A 21,894-nucleotide genomic window follows, 5' to 3' on the forward strand; every position below is an offset into this window, starting at 1 on the left:
TAGAAACTGTTCACAGGTTGCATCTACACTGAACATATTTCTCCGAGTTCTTTTTTTCTGAGCCTATTTAAAATAATTTATAAGTTATATATAGAAACGGACTGGGTGGCTCAGATGGTTAAGCATCGGACTCTTGATTTCAGCTCAGCTCATGATCTCACAGTTTGTGGGACAGAGACCCTTGTCCGGCTGTGTGCTGACAGCCTGGTGCCTGCTTGGGATTCTCTCTAGCTCTCTCTCTGACCCTCCCCTGCTCACACTCTCTCTCTCTCTCTCTCAAAATAGGCAAATAAACATTAAAAACATAAAAAAAAACAGAAACCGACATAGGGACCTAAGAAAAGAGAAAAAGTTAGAAAATTTAACAACTATGATCTCTGAATTCCTTTTAGTCATGAGGGGATTCTCTTGTTCTATTAAGAGGAGAATGTTGCTAATTGTCTTTAATTTGTGCTCCAGTTATTGCACTGATAATTACATGAAATTTTGTTTGCTGGCAAAAACTATTAGTGTGCCAGACCTGATGGAAGAGAACTTAAGACTTTTAAAAATCTTCTTCCCTTAGCTTACTATATTAGGTCCTGACTGTGTTATTTGGCAAATATTTTTCCCTTACAGTTATTCAAATATTTAAATGTCTTTTTATAACAAGTCACACAAATACATTTGGATTTACCTCTCCTATCATTTCAAAGTGGGGAAACTGAAAATTTAAAATACAAACATACAAGTATAAACAGGTTTAGGTTAAACAAGCTTATTTTTTGTATATCTTTCTTCTTGATACAACAGATATAACAGATTTCTAAGTATATTCTGCTTTTGTAAAAAGAGTGAGACAAGGGTAAAACTCACTTTAAAAATCTGTTGTTTTTTTTTTTTTCAGGAGCATATTTACTGGTACCATATGAAGTAGGGTAAGATTATTGCCTGATTACTGAAGGTACTTAGGGGGTAAAAATAAGAAATGCAGAAGGAGACACTGAAATTGTAGTGTTAGAATAAAGTGGATGCTGGAAGTGATAAAAATGGTGACAAGTAGTTCAAAATAACTTGGTCAGTAACATATATTTGAAAATAAGTGCTGCAAGCATAGAACTTAGAAAACTACTCCTTCTCATCCTTGTCACAAGCCCTGCCCTGCAAATGTCTGTGATTTTCCTTCCAGCCCACAAGCCATCCTCTGCTATCAGCCACTCCTGCTCTGAAAGGATTCTCTCACCCCTTGTGAGATTCCAAAGGCTCCTTTTGTGCTCCTGCTCTGCTCTATTCCACTTTTCCTTCCAGCTCCCTTATAGCCTTTAAAAGGTAGAACCTTCTTGAAATGAGGTTCAGGTACCACTCTTTAGTGTTCTACACAGCTCAGGAGTTGTTTTAATGGAGGTCACATTAACTTATAAAAGCTAATGGTTTAAAAAGCATGAGTCTTAATAGGAACAGCTAATACGTACATTCATTGGGCACTTATTATATGTTAGATGCTTTAAATTTATGCCCTAATTTAATTATCTCAATGACTTGAGGTGGGTACTAGTTTTTAAACCTCAGTCTATTGATGAGGAAACTGATAAGGCTCAGAGGGGCTAGTATGTGGCAGAATTGGGATCACAGCTAGGTTCGTGTGTCTAAAACCCATGCTTTTCACCATTATGTTACACTGGATGCAGTATGATGTAATTGGGAAAAGCAAAGACATAAAACCATGCTCTTAGCCATTATATTATACAGGATGTAGCCTGACATGGTTGAGAAAAGCATGCGTTGTTTTGTTTTTTTAATCTGAAAGGTGTGGGCTCCAAATTTTGGCCACCACTTAGTATTAACTCTCTGACTTGAAAGCTTTGCATGATCTGGGCCCTGTCTAGCATCTAGTCTTTTCTCTCATCTCTCCAAAGTCATACATACCAGACTCAAGTTCCACAAGCTTTCCCTTGGCTCCTTAGCAAGCTCTTTCCGTTCTTAAGGAGCTTTGCAAATATTGTTCCATCTGGAATGTTGTCACCTGCCTAACTCTGACTCATGTTTTAGTTCTCATCTTTTAGCATTTCCTCAGAGAAGCCTTTCATCCAATCCCCAATCTAAATAAAGCACCTCTTGTTATACTTTGATAGCGCTTTGATAATTTCATTCACACCACATATTTATAACATTTTTATTATATATTTGCAAATCTCATGTCTGCTTCATCCTACTAAGCCAGGGATCCACAAACTCTGGCCCACAGGCCATATACAGCCCATCTCATTTTTGTCAGTAAAGTTTTATTCATAGACACATTCATTCATTTACACATTTGTCCAAGGTTGCTTTCACAACTAGGGCAGAGCTGAGTAGTTGAGATGAAGACTGTATGGCTCACAAGGCCAAAAATATTTGCTATCTGGCCCTTAGCAGAAAAACTTTGCTGACCTCTGTGGCAGATGATAAGCTGTATGAGATTCGTCTGGTTTACCACTGAATTCTTAATGTTAAGCATATTGCAATCTAATAATATTTGTTGATTTAGTAAATAAGTGAATTATTCCCCTGTAAGTGGGGTTAATAAGAATTAAATGAAATAACACATACGTAATTCTTGGTACATGTTGCTACTTTTATTAAGTTATCTGGAAATTTCTATAAGACAAATTAACAATTCATGATTTTATTTATTTTTACATACTCGCTTAAGTAATGTATGCAGTTTAAGTAAGAAATTGAGAAATAAGTAGTTTTCATAAACTCAGAAACGCTGGACAAATTTTTAAAAATAAAATGAGCTGTTCATTTTTTTCCTCCTCTAAACTATTTTATGTATACAACTGGAGTTTCTGAGTGTTAGCTGTTCTCCTTACTTCCATCATGAAAGGTAGAGTAAGGGCAAAATTAAATTTAAACAGTTAGCTGCTGTTTTACAGCAGTGTTAGTTCTTAATGATATTCAACCTATACATCAGCTTTGTAATATTTCATTTCACACTTTTAAGTCTCTACTTCTTATTCTGTAAAAACACACCCTGTTCTCTGTATAGCCAAATAAACACCTGCAATGGCAGAGTGGGCTTTTACTACTTTTAAGAAAAGATGACAGTGAGCCATTGTGTGAGGTTCTATTATGGAGTCTGCAGTGGGGTAAGCTTCAAAAAGGGCAAAGCAGTTAACATTTTTCTTTTCCACATGTGAACACAAAGTTTAAAGGAAGCCCAGGCTGGGGGAGCCTCTGCACTTGGGATGATTGGCTCCTGCAGATTCGCTAGTGGTGGTGATTATTAGACGTGACCTACATCTTGTAAGCTTTCATGTCCACTCTCGTAGTAGGTGAGTGGTGCACATAACAAACATTTATAAATAAGATGGATGTCTGAGATTGTCAATAGCCACTAAAATAATCACTGAAATATGCATTAAAACGTGGCAGTTTTCACTTCTACCAATTCAAGAGTATGAGTGAAGGACCTGCTATACCTAAAGGTTGGAGAAGACTACACAGATCTGAAATTCTGTAGAATAAAACCAAGGAATTCATCTTCAGGATTAAAAAAGTCATCTAAATTGAAGTGAATTTAAACAATTTTTCTTCTCCTACAATTATCATGACTTCTAACATGGATGAGAGTAACAGTAACTATAGACGCATCATATATAAATTAAGATGTTCGATTATTAGCTCAAAAGTATGTGTTAAAATTCTTCCATCCTGTGTGAGTTTTATGTTCCTTTATAAAGCATAATGAAAGCTCATGAATTCAACCTGCAGAAATTTTCTCCTTTCTTTATAGGCAAAAGGAAGATACTATGAATTTCATGAACCTAAAAATTACCTGGTATTATCAATGAAATTAGGTGCTAATTCCTATAATTTTTGACAGCACTCAAAATAGATTCTAGTACAAATAACTGGATCTAAACAGTCAATGGTACATGGTGTTCAATATTTCAGTCTTAATTTCAATTTCAAGCTGTAAGCCAACAAAAAAATACTGTGGTTTATATTGACAGAATTATTACTTTTTGGCTTGACCGATAGCAATAAACAATGTGTAGGAAAACAATGAAGAAATCCATCAAAAATCTTTACTTATCCTTTAACTCAACTTTCAGCCAAAAATAGTTCAAGTCATGTGTATGTACCTTAAATATAATAATTTAAGGGAGTATAAACTTGGAAATCTAAAGTTTCTTTACCTCTTAATGACATACTGGCTTTGATGGCATAAATAACAACTTGTATTCATTATCATTTACACATATAACAACTTAAGTGTCCATCAATGGATGAATGAATAAATAAGTTGTTACACACACATATACACACAATGGAACGTTATTCAGCCATAAAAAAGAGGAAATCCTACTATTTGCAACACCATGGAGGGATCTTGAGGGCATTATGCTAAGTGAAACAAGTCAGAAAGAGAAAGACAAAGACTGTGTGATCTCATTTATATGTAGAATCTAAAACACAAACAAACTCACCCAAAGAGATCAGACTTGTGATTACCAGAGGTGGAGGGTTGGGGGAAGAAGAAATGGAGGAAGGTGGTCAAAAGGTACAAACTTCCAGTTACAAGATAAATAAGTACTAGGGTTGTAACGTACAACACGATGACTACAGCTACCACTGCTGTGTGATACACAGAAAGGTTGCTAAGAGTAAGTCCTTTGTTTCCTTATTCTTTTCCTTTTACTATATCTATATGAGATGATGGATGTTAGCTGAACTGATTGTGGTAATCATTTCACAATACATGTAAATCAAACCAACACACTGGACGCCTTAAAATTATAGAGTGATGTATGTCAATTACGTCTCAATAAAACTGGAAAAAAAAACATAGGAAAAAACTTAAACCAGAAATCAGTTCTAGTCTCACTTGCAGTTCCAAGAAGACAGAAGGGGAGACAGACCAGAGTGTCTTTATTTGAAGGAAATTAGTCTGGTGAGGGCATGTCCAAAGGCTATCCTCTTAACTTTCCCCAGAATAAATGAGCAACAGGCAAAACATTCCTCTCTCCCATGGTCAAGGAATGAATGCCAGTTTTGCAAGTTCCATTATCCATTTGTAATGGTTGGGATCTGGCAGTACTACAATTTGTTAGTTAACATTAGAATGCATACAAACCACCCAACTATCCTTGTATCACCTAACCAAATGCATTCTCCCCAAGTGTGAAGGAAAATAGTCAAATCACAAATATTCATGATATACAAGTCTTTGTCGAATAGAACATTTAGAGATATAAAATCTTTAGAACAAATTGATGGTATCATACAGTATTATCATTGGACTCGCAGAAAAAAATGGTAACATCATCTGCCTCTTTGTTTATAAAATTCGTGGTTTAAAGAAAATGGTATGAATTAATGAATAGTTTTTGCCTACATGTTTTAAGTTCCTAATATTTCGTGAGGGTGTTTGTTGTTGTTGTCAGCACAATGCTAAATATCTTGGAGACATTTCAAAGTCTCTTTTAGTGTGAATACAAATAAAGCCATTTTTATAAGCCTATATCCTAAAACTTTAAGTGCATGACCACAAAAGTCCTTGTTCCCATGAATATAGGAATATCTTTGTTTGATGATGCGTGCAGTGCAGCAATGTTATGCTTATTAACTCTTAATTATTAAGCTATTCATGTTATACAGGGATAGCTCCCGTTCAAAATTTATTGTGAAATAAAAAGTGAATAATCATGAACATGTAAGCTATTTGTCTAACAGATAAGGTGATTCTTCCCCCTTGACATATGATAGAATATTAGCATTTAAACTGGCCACATTTAATTCACTAAGACTTCTCTTAATGTATGCTCACAAGTTTGGAATGTTTTCAGGGTACCTTTAATATGCCTGGGGGAAATGTAATAAATAGTCCATGTAAATAATGATACAAGAAAAAGTCTACCCACTCACCTGTCTGTTACGTTCATCCATAATCCTCGTAATCTGAATCTTTTTTCTCCCCATAGTCCCCGTTTTTCTTCTCTCTCTCGTCCCTGAAATTATGTATTTTTTCCTTCCTTTTCTTTCTCTTTCCTGTTTCCTCCAAACAAATCTCCTTCTTCAGCACTTGCACTGCTCAGTTCCCAAATTCCTGCATTCGTTCCTGCTGGACAAAAAAGAAAAATTAAATGCCACTTTAACTGAAAGCCAGTTTCATAAGAACTATCGAATTCTAATTTTTTAAAAAAGAAAACTATATGGAAGTAAGCCAATCAAATGAATGAAAATATGTACTCAAAGCACATGGTATATCCCATGCAGGAGCATATCAAATAGGAACAGTTTGTTTTTACAGTTAAAATAATCTCAGAAGTAATATAACAAGTCATTTAAATGACAAAAACTGTACTTTAAAGCCCAACACTTGAAATGTATCTTTTGCAACGAGTTTCTTAATATTTTTTAATGAAATTAGGTGACTATTTTCACCCTTCTATTATGAAAAATTACCTGAATCAGAGAGTTAATGAACCTCTATGTACCTGTGTATGCTAAGTAGGGCAGCTAATTCATTTCTGAAGGGAAAACAATCTCGTGTTTTGACAGCAGAGGTGATAACGTCCCTCGTTATGCAAATAGGATGGACTATTATGAAAGTGCTATTTGATATATGTAAATGTCAACTAATTTAAATCTAAATCCTTTAATCTTATTTTTAAAAAGTCACTGCTATGAGAACACTGTAAAAATAATATGGGATATTTAATCTTACATAATAAGCAGCTATCAGCACTGAGATCTCTTTTTCCTCTTGAAAGCCCTTAAGCTATATATTGAACACAAGAATCAAAAAAGATAATCATTCACAGAAAAGAAATGGTGGGAAAAAATTAGAGTATTACTCCATTTGAAATGATACTTTTTTTTTATAACTACACTTTTTATAATAAGCCATCAGTTCTCAAAATTTAAATATGTTAAAAAGACATATCATATGTCTTTGGGGAGTAAGATACAAAATTACAGAAGCCTGATACTCTACATATACTAGATATCTTTAGGTCATGAATTAAAATTAAAGAAAGGATCATCCATAATATAAAATAAACCCAGAGAACCCGAGTATTAAAAGTATGTATTTTACTTTGTTTTAAATTATATCTGAAAATATTTGAAAGTAATGAAAATAAATTGCCGTGAAATGTGGAAGTTAACCAGAAAGCATTCCACAATGGATTCTTCATTTGCAAGCAACAGCTCCAATTATCCTATCCAGTCTTATGTCAGAGAATGCAACTACTTTACACATGGCTCAGAATTTCCCTGTTTTAGTTGGTGTCTGACAAGGGACCTGAAAAATTCCCACATGTATTATGTAATGCTAAGCCAATGTCCTGGCTATTTAATAGATTATTTGGCTCCAATTCAAAGTTATCGGAACAGGAAAGCTGTTATACACTTGGTCTGATCATCAGCTGTCTTTTGATTTCTTTAATTTAATTTCTAAATTCTTTATCACCTTGAGTAAATTTCTTTAAATTAAAATTTTCTGTGGTTATCTAATTGCAGAAGCTATTATGATATAATTAGTTCTGGTGGATTAAGCGCTGCTTAAATACTAAGACCATCCATTCTCCTTTGCCCAATGCCTTTCTACGAAACTGCGGCTCAGTTGTGCCTCTGAGAATACTATATATGTTGAGTAACATCATGACCACACAGTGCTCATCAAAAACTCCAGTGGTAATTTTAAATGTTGGAAGTAGTTCAAAAGTTTTAAAGAGTTATATAAACAACACACATTTGACAAATACACATGAAAAAATTAGCTATAATAACACATTAAAATCACATTACAATAGAAAACATTCATGAAGCACAATTGCATTATATATTCGCTGTTGCCAAACACTGTCCATCTGTCTATTTTTAGAAACAGTCTTAAATATCACTCAACTGGGCAACTTTCCTGTGTTTCCCATAGTCTTACCTTAGAAGCCAGCGGCACGTTAGATTGATATTTCCCTTGCATGTGCAAGACCCCAAAGAGACAAACAGGCTTCCTCTATCACAGAAAAGCCAACCCATGAATCCACAGCAGATGCATATGGGACAATTTCCTTTCTTTTCGTTTAGCTGAGGCCGGTGGCACTATCGGCTTACAGGACTATGCCTGCCTAAGCGCTTATTCACTTTAAGGTGGAAGGTCAGGGTGAACAGATTAGAGTGTGGTGACAAGGCGGGGAAGACGAGAACTTCTACAGATCCTGGTTTCAAAATACAAATAACCAAACAAGCAGAGAAACATCCCAGGAGAAAAGTCTCGTCAGAAAGGCAGAGGGAGCGCTCCTCCAGAGCCAAACTTAGAAGAGTTCCTACATATCACCACCCCATATTTCACAACTTTGAAACGAGAGACACTTTTGAAAAAGAGCAGGGCAGGGATTTTAATCAGTGAAAAAGGATGGGAAATATTTTGCCCGAGAAAATTTATATGCATATATCAAACATGTATATAAAATGGTCAGAACACCACTGGATATGTTTTCCCTTTTGAAATACGCAAGGTAAAGACAAACAAGCTTAAATTTCAGTAAAAATTAAGATATTTTCCTGCTTTCCATAAAAATGAGTATTTCTTGAAGTCTTGCCTGCTGAACATTTTTAAAATACGAAATCTGATATTATTACGTACACATGCAGACTACTACGCAGTGATGATGCGACGTTTTCACGAAGTAAAATATGTCACACGATGTGGCTTAGAACATTTGATTATGGATCACCACGTTTCAGGGCTGCCAGTAAAAATTCAGTTAGGAAGGTCAACAATAGCTCAGGAGTTGTTTTCTTAGCATAACTATTTTTCTAAGCTGATTTTTATGCAAAAATTATTTTGCAAAGTTGGTTTCGAGTATTAATTTGTAGGAGGCCTAGAGAGGCTGAGAAAGAGATTATGTAAGTTTAGTAGCTTTTAAAACTGTTTTGTATGTATACGAAGAAGAGAATCGCTAAACTCCGTGTAGCAGAATTTCAAGTTATGCTGAGAACTTTCATTACATACAATCAACCATAAGCTTAAAATAATTCCAGCAGCCCTGCTGCTAACTTCTCTCCACATGAAAGAAGCATTCTTGGAAAATGACAGAGCCACAGAGAAACAATCAGTAATTAAAAAAAGAAGAAGAAAAAGAAATGCTCTACCACAGTTACACTCTATGGAGTTACAGTCTTCTGCATTTTTTTTTCTTTTCGTCAACCTAAATATAAGAAAAATAAAATCAAGCTGCTTACTAAAAAGGGGAACTTCATTATGGCAGGCTTCTGTTCACTTTGAGTTTGGCATAAGCAGACAGATGAAGGCAGAGTGGTTTTGAGACCCAAGTAGAGAAGAATATCTTGTGGACAGATGCTAAAGATCCTTCTCCCACCCCAGCTCTCTCATTTACAAACAAGTTCCCTTGAGTGACACACACCGCCTCCCCCCTTCCCAGCCTCACTCTTTTTTGCGCTCTTCCTCCCTCTCTCCCTCCCTCCCACAAAATCCCTCCCCTTCACACAGAAGAATCTTGACAGAATGGCAGGAAACACGCACAGACTGGTCGGGGAAGGATATGATGTCAGCAACCACGAACAATAAAAGGTGTAAAGGTGCTTCCTTCCCTAAACTGTTCCAGAAGTGTAAAATGGGAACCAAAACTCTTCACTTCCTTCTCTGAGCAGAACTGTCTGAGTGTGCCGTGCTGCATGCCACACACAGAGAGGCCTTTGAGAGGTTCAGATAAGGGACAATGACAGAAACGCAGACATGGCGACACAATTTTGTATTTCTATTTTTAAAGCACCTAAGAAAAATCCATTTCAGGTCTAGTTTCGTCTTTTGTATGATTGCTTTAAGGAATAAGAACAAGAAAACGAATTCACTTTGGTCAAGGAGGAGATACATCACAATTACCATTTACTATGTCTCGCAGAAGTCATCTGACACAGCTAACGCAGCCGTATCATCTTAATTTACCCTTCGAGGCAAATGAAGAATTCTATACAGACAAAGAGCCAATTGGATAAATTATATTTTTGGTAAAAAATAGAATCACAAAAGCTGTCCAAAAAACAAAAACAAAAAATCAATGTTTGTTAGTAAAACACATTACTTCTTTGCAACCATAGTTTAAAAAAAGATACAGTGAGTGGGGGGAATAGATGACTATGTTATTGCAGTTCTCAAAGTTGTCCAAAAAATTCAGAGTAAGAACCAAAGAAACTAACATAAACTTTCAGTATATAATGAAACTATTTATTTTAATCTCATCGCTATTAGGTTCCTTCTAACATGGAAATGGCAGTCTACCATAAGGTTTCTGTAGGAAGAAAACCACATATCAAGTGGATCTGAGTCATCTTCAGATTTCAATCATCTTCCCACAACACTTTGATTTAGAAATTAAACACAACCTTCAGTTATGTGTTTTGATCGTAGAGTGAGACTGCCATGCCACATTAAAAGATGTGGGAAGAAATTAATTCTCTTCTGCTAAACTTATCTTTGCAAAGCATGTATTTTGCTACAATAAGCACAATGCAGTCACTTAAATAAAAACAACCTATGAAAAATGATCAAACATTAAAATATGTGATGGCAATCTGCAAAGAAAGAATTCTGGTTTTCTTTTACTCATATTAGCAAATAACTTCTTCGCTGTCTTACATTTTCACTAATACTAGCATCTTCATACAGAGTTTTATAAAAACTAAAGGCTGAAAACCAAGCACACTATGTCCAACAAAAAATGATACTGTCATATAAACACAAACCGGATGCTTAGTACGAGATGAAAGTGATCTTAAGCCCAGTTGCTGCAAGCCTCGTATTAGTAATTCAAATAAGTAAATGATTCATTATTATTTGAAGTGGAAAACTTTGCTTATTATGGTATATAGAGATACATTTAACTTTCTCCTTTATGACATATTTGAAAGACGTATGAGGCATGTAACTATATTTTGGTTAAAATGAACAAGTAGAACTTTTACTTTTTTTTTCTGCTTAAGAGGTATTTTGAACTTCGAAAGACATAACAATTATTATTATTCTCATTGTTACTCAACTATGTTATATCCTAAGAGTTGGGGAATACTTCCTTGGTCCTGAAAGTCATTCCATGTCTCTTGAAGTAAATTTATGATGTTGTATTACCCTAGCTATGAATGCTAGCTGATTTCATTTTAAAGACACATAGTCAAAACTTACCTTCCTAAGGGTACTTAAAAAACCACTATTATTTACCTCTGGATAGATACCATCATGCCAAATACAAACTTATCTTCTCAATTTATTTCAATTTAGTGGCAATATGATGGAATTTGGAATTGTTACCAAGTCTCAGTAACATAGTGTCACATACAAATAATAATGTCATCTGTCAGTTCCTCATACATGCCACACTCCTTCCTACCACAGGGCCTTTGACTATGCAATCCCCCCTGCCTGGAATGCTCCACCTTCCCCTCTGTGCCCCCTTAACTTCTTCCTCTCCTTTCTGTCTTAGCTCTAATTTCACCTCCTCAGGAAGCACTCCATCCTTTCATGATCACAACAAATACCCCGTTAGGACTCACAGCACCATGCCTTTCTTTGTAGCACTTGTCACAACTGAAATTGCCTGTCTTCTTCAACATCTGTGGGCCAACTCTGTTTTGTGTCTCTTTCATAATCACATTATCTACCCCACTGCCAGGCACATCAGAGGAGCTGGTTACTCAGTTGATTAACAAATTTAAGATTTTCACCTCTCAGGTATGTATTTTCTTCAGTTGCTAGTTTTAATGACTATTCCTGAGAATATTTTCATATTTCTGCTTATACAGAAGCAAGTTGACAACCTCATTTAATCCTCTGTCATATTTATATAGCATCTCATATATGGAATAAGAGTAACTCACAACCCGAAGTCGAAGTGGAAAGAATTTTGGAGTCAGGAGGCTCAGGTCTGAACTTGAGCTTGTTGTTTGCTCTTGCCTACAACAAGCTGGGAACAAACTTCTTGACGTGCAGGATGGCTACGAGCACTAGGTGTGGTACTGTATGCAAAGTGGGTACACAGCAGCACTGCAGACATGACCTACTACTTGTAAGATTGCTTCAGTTTTGAGGCATAAAACAAAAGTCGTGTTATACAACGAGGCTACCAAGCGAATCATAGTCCTTACGTACACCGTGAAGACTTCACTTTCCAGAGCTAATGATGAGCAAGTTCTAACAGGTAATGCTTCAGTTATTCCTTAACAATAATCATTATATGAAGAAAAAAATTTAGTGTTATAAAAATTAAGAAGTTTCTCTTAAGTATCAGTCATGGAAGAGCTTCAGGCTGCAAAAGCAGAAATAACTAGGGAAATATATCAATTTTCCCAATGACCATGGCTGCTGAAAACTCTACATTAATGCTTCTAGTCCTACTTTAATATCTTTCCCCAAGGACAAAAGGAGATGAAATGTATGTCAGAAATATAATAAGGCTAAAAAGGAACTCGTTTTGAAAACCTCTGCAATTAATTTAATAAGTGGGCCTAACCTGCCGTTATCACTGACATAAATCATTTTATTTACACAGTTCTAGAATTTAGGAGACATGCATAACTTCAAACAACCGTGTTGCATTATAAACAATTTAATAAACACGAGGGAAGCATACCTTCCCCGTCATGGTTTTCCATGGTATATTCTGTCTTGAACATTTTTTTCACACTGCAGCTTAAACAGCCTTCTTCATTCCCCGTTCCAAAATAAACTCCAAATGGTCTAAATATGTCAAGAGCCTCATGCTGTTGAACCACATCACAGTTTTTTTTTTTTTTGCCTTTCCACATCATATTAAGTAATTAATTCAGGGTTCTATCATGTCTTTGTTTTCTTAATTTTTCCCAACAGTACAGCCACCACCTTTTCTTTCAAAAGCCACTTAGTGATATGCTAGGGCTTACCACAAAGGTAACCCCTGCGTTGCGTCATCACAAAGCAACAGCTACTATTTGGCATCACAGATTACGTTCTGTTCCCCAACTGTAACCTCTCAGTAAGAACACGCAGCTGGATTTTGTGTCGCTCTTACTGAACAAAGCAAGTAAAGCACCACACAACACCAGTATCGGTGAAACAAAATTGCCAGCCTTCAAAGCAAGCTAGGATTGAAGAGGGAGATGTTGTTATACGTTTTTGTGTTACTATAACAAAATCTGAGTTCCTGGGCATCTCATAATCCTTTTAGAAAAACATTTTATGTTCATTATTTTCTTAATCTTTTATCATATTTCATATGAAATTCATATTCATATGAATTCATTCATATGAATTTAATATAATATTTCATCACTAAAGTGGAAAAACTCTATAAATTTCTTTCTCAAAAGCCTATATGTACCAGACACCATGTTCAGCCTTACTGATACACTGGTGTGTGTGTCTGGGTGTGTGTGGGGAGAACATTTTTGTGCAAACCTGCAGCAAATGGAAAAGCTCCATTTCAGTCTTTCATAATGTGAAGATAAAACAGTAAGAGTAGTTTTTAAGATACCTGAGTAGTCTTAAATAATCACAATATTACTAAGAAATCACAATATTACTAAGTAATCACACCAAATAATCAAAGAATCACAATATCACCAAATAATCACAATAAATAATCACAATATTACTAAGAAAGTGATATAACTGGTTAAAAGGCAGTCTAAGTAATTATTCTGTATTCAAATATTATGTTGAACAATTGAAAATTATGTCCTAAAAATAATTTGCTTCTGTTTTTATTTTCCTAATTTAGTTAATATTTAAAGATGACCTTGAAATAGAGAGAAATAACTACTGTCCTCCTGCCAATGTTTTTGTTATACATTAAGGAGAATAAGCTTGATAAATCACCCACTATTTACACTGAATGTCATTTACTTTTTGTCTTTGGTTGAACTTCAGGAATTTATAAAGTTTACATAAAAGCCTTTCATCTAATATACATAATAGCCAAAATGCCATAATAATGTCTCTCAAAATATAGATATTTGATATTGCTGTTCTATGTGGCTCAACATGGAAACCAGTGATTCATCAATTTTTCTATTCTCTTCATCTCTTTTACAGCATCCTAATCAACCTAATTAAGGCTTTGTTCATCTGAAACCTCTGATGACAATTTGTTTAACTCTATCCCACTGTGGTCTTCTTATAAGGAGAATTAAATCTGATCTTCTGACAGCAATCATTAAATGATCCCAACTGGCCCCAATTAAGCCACATGGCTCACGGGCTTCCATACAGTCAAGTGCCAAGTTCTCTGCTCCATTCGCACATCATTCTTTACCTTGGTTTATTTTCTTAAAGCCAATTAAGTACGTGTCTTATCAAGTGGAACTAAATTTCCTTGTGTACATTAGCTTAAGATACAGTGCATCAATTGACTTTGCAGTCACACTGAAGTATCACACAGGGCTCCTAAAGCCATTCTCTCTAGCTGTAGTGCTATTAATGAAAATAAAACAAAACAAAACAAAAAAAACACAACACTTTAAATTTACTTACCCATGCTGAAAGTGATACATGTACCTTCTCAAATAATACACATATTCAAACACTTGTGGCTAACATAAATCAACAACAACTTTCTATCTGGCTTATTTACAATGATGTTTTAATAGAGTAGTATCTGCATTTGGTAGAGCTTAACATCCTTTTTTTTTTTTAAAGCATTTCAATTGTCTCTTTAAGAGCTGCTAAAAGAGTAGTTCCAAAGTAAGACTTCTGAAGTTAACCTTTCTTACCCTTAATTTCTGCTCTAATTTTTTTCACATATGCTCAATTGTAAGTTCTGTAATGATGTTCGCAGGCCTTCCTATGAATGCAGGTAGCCTCAGGATTTAGAGCTCATTGATTGTGTGCTACTCCAGGGAGATGGCTGATTAAAAACAGCCTCGTGAGGAGGAGTAGCTCCTATTCACATCTGGCTCATCTTGTTCTAAACGCTCATACCTGTATGGAAATTTGACCCCTAGCTCTGGCTTTGGAGCACCGCACTTTTCAGTCCTTTACCTTCGACGTCAGGGCAGAAACACAGTTAGATTAATCTCAGTATGACTGGTGTTTGACACAGTTTCTGAAGGCCTTAATCAATTATCCTGACTACTTTTCTGAGAATAAAAACAAATGTGCTGTATTTTTACATCTATTCTAATTATAGCTATCACTGATCATCTGTTGGTATCTGATGCAGGCTATCTGTCACAGTTCTCAGAGCAGATGGATTAGAACATATCTGTTCATCCTAATCATACATTAAAAACTGACATTAGGATAGAAAACTGAAATGGATGCTATGCATCTTATTGGACATTAACCTTGATGGAGCATGGCAATTCTTTTTATTCCTTGACCAACAGACGTAACTACAAAGAAAAAGGAAAATATAATAGAATCTTTAACATATTGACATTTGGAAACACCTAGAAAAATAGTTATGCGTGTTTTCTTTATGATAGCTAAATAGATAATCGTCTACTCAATAAAAGTTCTCCTCAGAAGAGGAAAATTCAAAATATTTACTACAAAATGCTGATGATTTAGAAAATACTAACAGCCTAACAGCTGATTGACCTTAAAAAATGTATAATAAATATACTAAAATTTTGGCAAAGCAAAACAAGATGCTCGGGTGTTGCATTATGAAATATTTCTCACTGTATTATAGTAATCTCCAATAAGGTTTGATGTTAATTTTAGAGCACGCTTCTGCTAAAAAGGGCAAACCCTGCAACAGATTTAGTACAAAGAAGCTGAAAATATCCTGTGGAAAAAAAAAATCTGTAGTGAAATCAGCCAGCCCAAATCCTGCCATTACTCAGCACTGCAGTGACGTGCGGATGTTTGTAGTGGTTTGAGGAGCCAGCAGGGGTGGAAACTCTACGTACTCGACTTCAACATGATTGCAATTGAACCTCATCAAAGTAAGAGCTCATAATTTGTCACAGAAAACAGCCAATTAACATATGTTAGAAAAAGGCTTCATAAAGATAATATATGATTAAAGACCCAGTGCAGCTGTTGAAAATCAAAACTATGCATTTAAAAAAGAAATCTCAGCCTGAGCTTCCGTACGGTTAAACTGATAATGGCTACTATGATTTTTTTTAAAGGAGAAAAATATAATTACAGTGCTTCTCATAAGTTTGGGGTTATGGCAAGGGAGAACTGGGTACTGTGGTATTATTTACTATGCCTTACTTAGTTCTATAAATAGTTGAAGCCCTTGCCAAAACTCTGTAGTTACTTTGTTATAGTGCTATTTTAAAACACAGACCTTCATTGTGAGCTAAATAGCCTTCAGGATGCACTTTGTAGTTATAGCATTCCTCTCAAAACTATATCCTCCCTTTATCTGTGCAGAACTCCAGGACAAGAGGACTCGACATGACAGTCCTGCTCGCTGTAGAACACACTGGGGCTATGTGACTCAAGGTTTCGACACTTGAGAACTTTTGTCAGGGTTGGTGGTCAGGAAAGACAATGCGTCAATGTGAGAAATGAGACTATGGTGCATGTGTGTAGTACAGATCCTCTAACATGACGTAGTGCAAGCCACCTGCCACAGCTTCGGAGCAGATGAACCACACGTAACTCAATGTACGGGGGGTACTCTCCTCGGAGATTTATTTTTTATTTATTTATTTTTTTAATGTTTTATTTATTTTTGAGACAGAGAGAGACAGAGCATGAGGAGGAGAGGGTCAGAGAGAGAGGGAGACACAGAATCTGAAGCAGGGTCCAGGCTCTGAGCTGTCAGCACAGAGCCCGACGTGGGGCTCGAACTCACGATCTGTGAGATCATGACCCGAGCTGAAGTCGGACGCTCAACCGACTGAGCCACCCAGGCGCCCCTCTCCTCGGAGATTTAAATGAAACTTTAGCGTGGACCAAGAGAGCAAATCAAATCTTGGCTAAATTGATATCATTGGAGACCATGCACCAAAATCATGATGCTTGATATTACAGATATCAATGAAAAAGTTTGATCTTTAGTTACAGAGACATAAATATGTCAAGCATGATACTAGGTCCTAGGGACACCACTGTGAACAGAACAAACAAGGTCCGGGTGTTGACAAAACTTACACTTTAAAGTTTGAAAGAGAGAGGCAATCAACAGGTACACCAGTATGATGATTTTAGATAGAGAAGTGCTGGAAAGAAAATACCACACTAGGACAGGCGAGGGGGTGACTAAACAGGAAAGAGCAGAGCTGGACAGTGCTCTCAGGGAAGATGATATTTGAGCAGATGACATCTGAGGACAGATCTAAAATACAGATGGAGGCAGGCAGTATTTGGAGGATGCCTACTCCAGCCTGAACACTCCATGAATACTCTGCCTGTCACTATTGCTACAAACTCGGCTAATCCATAGTTTCCCAAACCTCAGTTTCCTCATCTACAGAATAGGAATAATTATATATATATTCTATGATAAGGCTGTGAGGCTCAAATAAAAAACAGCACCACATTCATTTGTAAAAATTCAGTTAGATGCAACTCAATTTCATAAATTCATTGTGTCAACTTGTTTCCTTCACTTCAACATTGTATAATTTCATAAAAATTATAAACACTTTGAAGCACTGACAATATAGTATAATGCAAACGGTTTCTAAACTGATATGAACTGAATCCAAAGGTGCTTCTTCCCTTGAAATGTGGGTGTTTCATTAAATCAGTGTCCACTGACTGAACTAGTTCTTGGGCAAAGAAGTTCTTTTCACGGTGTTAAATATGCACAGCACCATGAGCTATCTGACAAATACAATGAAAAACTTCTGCAAGTGTGAAATACAGAATTATATTTTTAAAATCATGCCTCTTTTCTTCTAGAAATAAACAATCTTACAACATTACTGATGTACCTGAGTCACTAGGGTAGGTTGATTTATTTCCTCTCTCACAGGACCCAACTCCCAAGCAATCAGAACAGTTTTGATTAAGATCTCAGTGATATTTGAAAATCCCAGTGTCTCACCGAATGGGAAATGTTCACATATCTTTGGACATACCCATCTAATGAGAGTAAGCTATGTAGCCTCCAGCCAAACAGATTAATTTCCAACTTGGAATGAATAGACAAATTGAATCATCGAGTATTTTTTAAATTAAAGCATTTTAAGAAGAAAAAATAAAAAAATTAAGGATTACAAATTTTAATAAATAAAAATTGGAGTAAAAAGCAATAGACACATTTTAATCTTAAAATTTGTTAAACAGAAATGTCTAATGAAAAACTAGTATTTTAAGTAAGGAGAGGGTCAAAATTTCCTATGCAACAAAACTTTGAGAAATGACAGGTATACACTTTCAATTCTCCCTACCCGGCCACTTTCTCGGGGAGTAGTATAAATTTGATCCTTTATTGTACTAATTTCTTTTTATTTCCTATTTGGTGAACATACTTTACCAATTTTAAAATAGGGTAAGTTGTATAATTTACCATGAAGCCTAAATTTACACTAATCTATTTTCATTTATAATGGATCTAGTGCCCTGAAAAAGAATCGTAAGTTGGAAAAGGTTTTCTTTTTTTTTCTTCTTGGAATCAAAAGAGTCTTCTTTCCTCTCCTTTGTGAATCATGTTATAGATATTTATTCTAATAAAAATCAGCATAGTGTTTGACTCTTCTCAATGCTAACCAGTATTTCACATTGCAAACTCCTCTCCCTCCCTGCCTATATTGTAAAGTGACCTTCGAAGGACGCTTGCCTCCCCCTCCAAAACCCCGTCATAATTGCATGCAAAGCAGGCATGTAAATCTGAGTCTCTTCTCTCTCTTTGTAGCGCTGCCTGCTCCATTTTTTCATTTCATCACCTTTCTTTATCTCTTCTTCCACATGTTGAGAACTGAGGGGATATGGAAAGTGAAACTGTCAAAGAGCTAGGAATAGAGGTGTTCTCAGATGAAGAGAATGTTTCCTCCATATACCCGGACAGAGCAAGTTTGTTTCAGAGCATACCCGCCATGGGCCTAGGGTAAACTAAGTCGGTTCCTATGCTGAAGGCCTGGCAGGAGGCTCCTTATCTCAGCTTGTCTACACATTCTGTCCCAGGCTATTTTCAAGGATAGCCCAAGTCATCCTTGGCAGATACTAATACATGGAAAGTATTACAGTACTTCCCCTATAAAAAAGACCATGCTATGGCAGATCAGAAATTTACTGAAATGAAGTTTTTTTTTAATCCCCATTCTCTAAAAGATTTAAAAGAAAGCACCCACTGGTGGAAGCAAGCTCATGACTCTCATCAGAAACCCCAGAGTGGATTCCAAAGATTAGTGGTTCCTAAGGATTATGACAAGCTATTCCTCAAAAAAAAAAAAAAAAAAGTCAGGAAATTAAAAAAAAATTAGGAAAGCAAATTCTTTGCTGCAGGACTTTTCATATTCTTCAGCATGCTAGATGCCAAAATCTGGAGTATTTCCAAATGTATCCAGAATATGTTTTGGGAAATGCTAGCTTTAAAGAAAGGAATAAGCTTTTTCTGACTACTGAATACATTGCACTGCTGAAATGCCCTAAACCAACACTTTGCTTAGTGCCTGGCTCAAGGAAAACATAATAGTATTGTTGAATAATTGATAAAACAAAGGAAAACTATACTTCACCTTTACAAAGAAGTATAAATATGATATCAAGTGCAGAAAATTGCTGTTCTTTTAAAGTAAAAATATTAATAAAATATTTAGCAATTAGTGCAACATAGTTCTAAAGCACCAAGAAGTGCTGGAGTGGAGTGAAAAGAAGGCTGTATTTGTAACCAGACTCTTGGTTGGGCTCTGCTACCATGAGCTGCCAGTCAACTGCTTTGAGTCTCATTGTCCTTAGATATATACATTGTTTTTTCCCCACACTTCTTGCTTTGAAAAGTTGGTGCACCTCAGCCTCAAGCAATATAAGCAGTTAAGACTAAGGTTACATTATGCACTTTGGACCACTAACCGTATTTAGAAATTTAATAAATAACAGCTATGAATTATAAAATACTATGACACTAAAAGCTTTACATATGTTAACTCCAATCTTCACAACAGCCTATGAGAAAGACTATTTCATTACTTCCAATTTACAGAAAAAAAGCTGCAGGACAGAGAGGTTAAGTTACTTGCCCAAGGTCACAAAGCTAGTGTTAAGAATATATATAGTTATAAAGTATATAAATCTAGTCCCAGACTCTACTCGAACTGCATACTCTGCTAATTCTCCATGCAGCAAGCTACTATTCACGAGAGGGCTTTCAAGTTAAAATTCTATGCAGAACATTACGTTCAGAAGGTTTTAGTGAAATCTAAGAAGTATTTTTTTTAAGTTTATTTTGAGAAAGAGCATGTGTGAGCATGAGTGGGGGAGGGGCAGAGGGAGAGAGACAGAGAGAGAGAGAGAGAGAGAGAGAGAGAGAGAGAGAGAGAGAGACATTGAGGATGAATCCCAAGCAGGGTCCATGCTGTCAGCAGAGCCTGATGTGGGGCTCGATCCCATGAACCATGAGATCATGACCAGAGCCAAAATCAAGGGTTGGATGCTTAACCAACTGAGCCACCCAGGCACCCTGTAATCTAAGAAGCACTTTTTAAAAGAGTGTTCTTTAATTGATCTAACATTCTCTTATTCTTGATGGCAAAAAAGAACTCACTTCACTGTGCCACGTAGGGGAAGGGAATGAAACCTGAGTTAGATATTTGTTATTAGAGTACCAGGATTTACTGGCTCATCAGCATCCTTGGGTTTCCCCCTTCTTTTCTACAAACGAATTGGTTGCTCACAAGGGAAATCAGGTGAATGTCTATGAATCAGCATACATTCACCATGAACTCCTGGGAAAAATGTGAAAACAGGAGCCTTCCTGAGGATGGGTCAGGAGCATCAACTTCATTGATTATTAAGATGAGAATTACAAAGAGTATTACAGTTTGTTTTGTTTTTGTTTTGTCTCTAGGTTTGAGACAGTCATCTTGCTCTTCTTCAAAGGACCTTGGGTAAGTTTGTAACCCAGATCTAATTAACTCTGGTTTTACCTTGATCATTACTCCCAACCCCCTTTCTGTTCCTCCTCTTGTTCTTCCTTCCCGTTGTGCTTCTCCTTCATCTCCTCAAATTATAGCCTCTCACAATATTCTTCTTTATGCAGTGGAGCTCCCACTTCAGAATTTTATACATTTACCTACTTCTTTAGAACTCTTTGTGTTTGAGACTTCTGGCTATAACTATGCAATTCACACTCTTTAAATACATTATTTTAGAAGTAGTTTTATGTAGATCAGCTTTATAAGTCACACACCTAATAAAATTTACTATTAATTGTATAAAAACAGTTGACATAATTGGCAATATATTTATAATTGTTGAAGAAAAATAATACACTTTGGTGTATTACAGAAGTTCACATCAGTTTTTCCACAATGTATCATATAGCCTGGCTTTGTCACAGCCTACAGAGTATGAGGAAGTAATAGTTTGTATATTTTCAGTGTATCAGACTTTTCTCCTACTTTCATAGGGAGAGCACTGTGGTACAGAGGTACATATATATTCATTTATGTATTCACATGTTATTTTACCGGTTGATGAGCAAACTGGGCCAGAGCCATTCAAAAACTTCACAATCGACAATGACCCATTATTTCAAGCCTGAATTCAATTTAAGATGCTGAGCTGCTGATTAGGCAAAGTGAAAGCTCAACATGGCTGCTTCTATAGCCCATGCACTTAAAGACGGTAAATAGGAAATCTCTGAAATTTCTAATCTGTTAAGAAAGCACCTGTTGGTAAATATTGCCTTTCACAGTGAAGAGATGTCTGGAATAAATTTTATATCAGGGTCACTCATGCTTGTAGGTGGGTCTGGTAATAAAAGAGTTCTGATAAGTGTAGAGGTGACATCACTTTTAGATGCT

The 21,894-nt window shown here is 36.0% G+C and overlaps 1 protein-coding gene across 31 annotated transcripts in view; it reads right to left on the reverse strand.

Annotated features, from left to right (window-relative positions):
- Positions 1-21,894, reverse strand: part of MEF2C (myocyte enhancer factor 2C) — a 173,117-nt gene that overhangs the window by 90,251 nt on the left and 60,972 nt on the right. For 16 of the 31 annotated variants that reach the window (XM_043593272.1, XM_043593334.1, XM_043593315.1 and 13 more), the window contains one exon: positions 5,893-6,088. In XM_043593272.1, coding sequence (XP_043449207.1) covers positions 5,893-5,946 — 54 coding nt within the window. In that variant the 5' untranslated portion in view covers positions 5,947-6,088. Of the gene's footprint in view, positions 1-5,892; positions 6,089-7,912; positions 9,463-21,894 lie in introns of those variants that run through there. The other 15 variants (XM_043593273.1, XM_043593345.1, XM_043593312.1 and 12 more) reach the window with 9 other exon arrangements.

This window comes from Prionailurus bengalensis, chromosome A1 (genome assembly GCF_016509475.1).
Source record: "Prionailurus bengalensis isolate Pbe53 chromosome A1, Fcat_Pben_1.1_paternal_pri, whole genome shotgun sequence".
Lineage (NCBI taxonomy): Eukaryota > Metazoa > Chordata > Mammalia > Carnivora > Felidae > Prionailurus > Prionailurus bengalensis.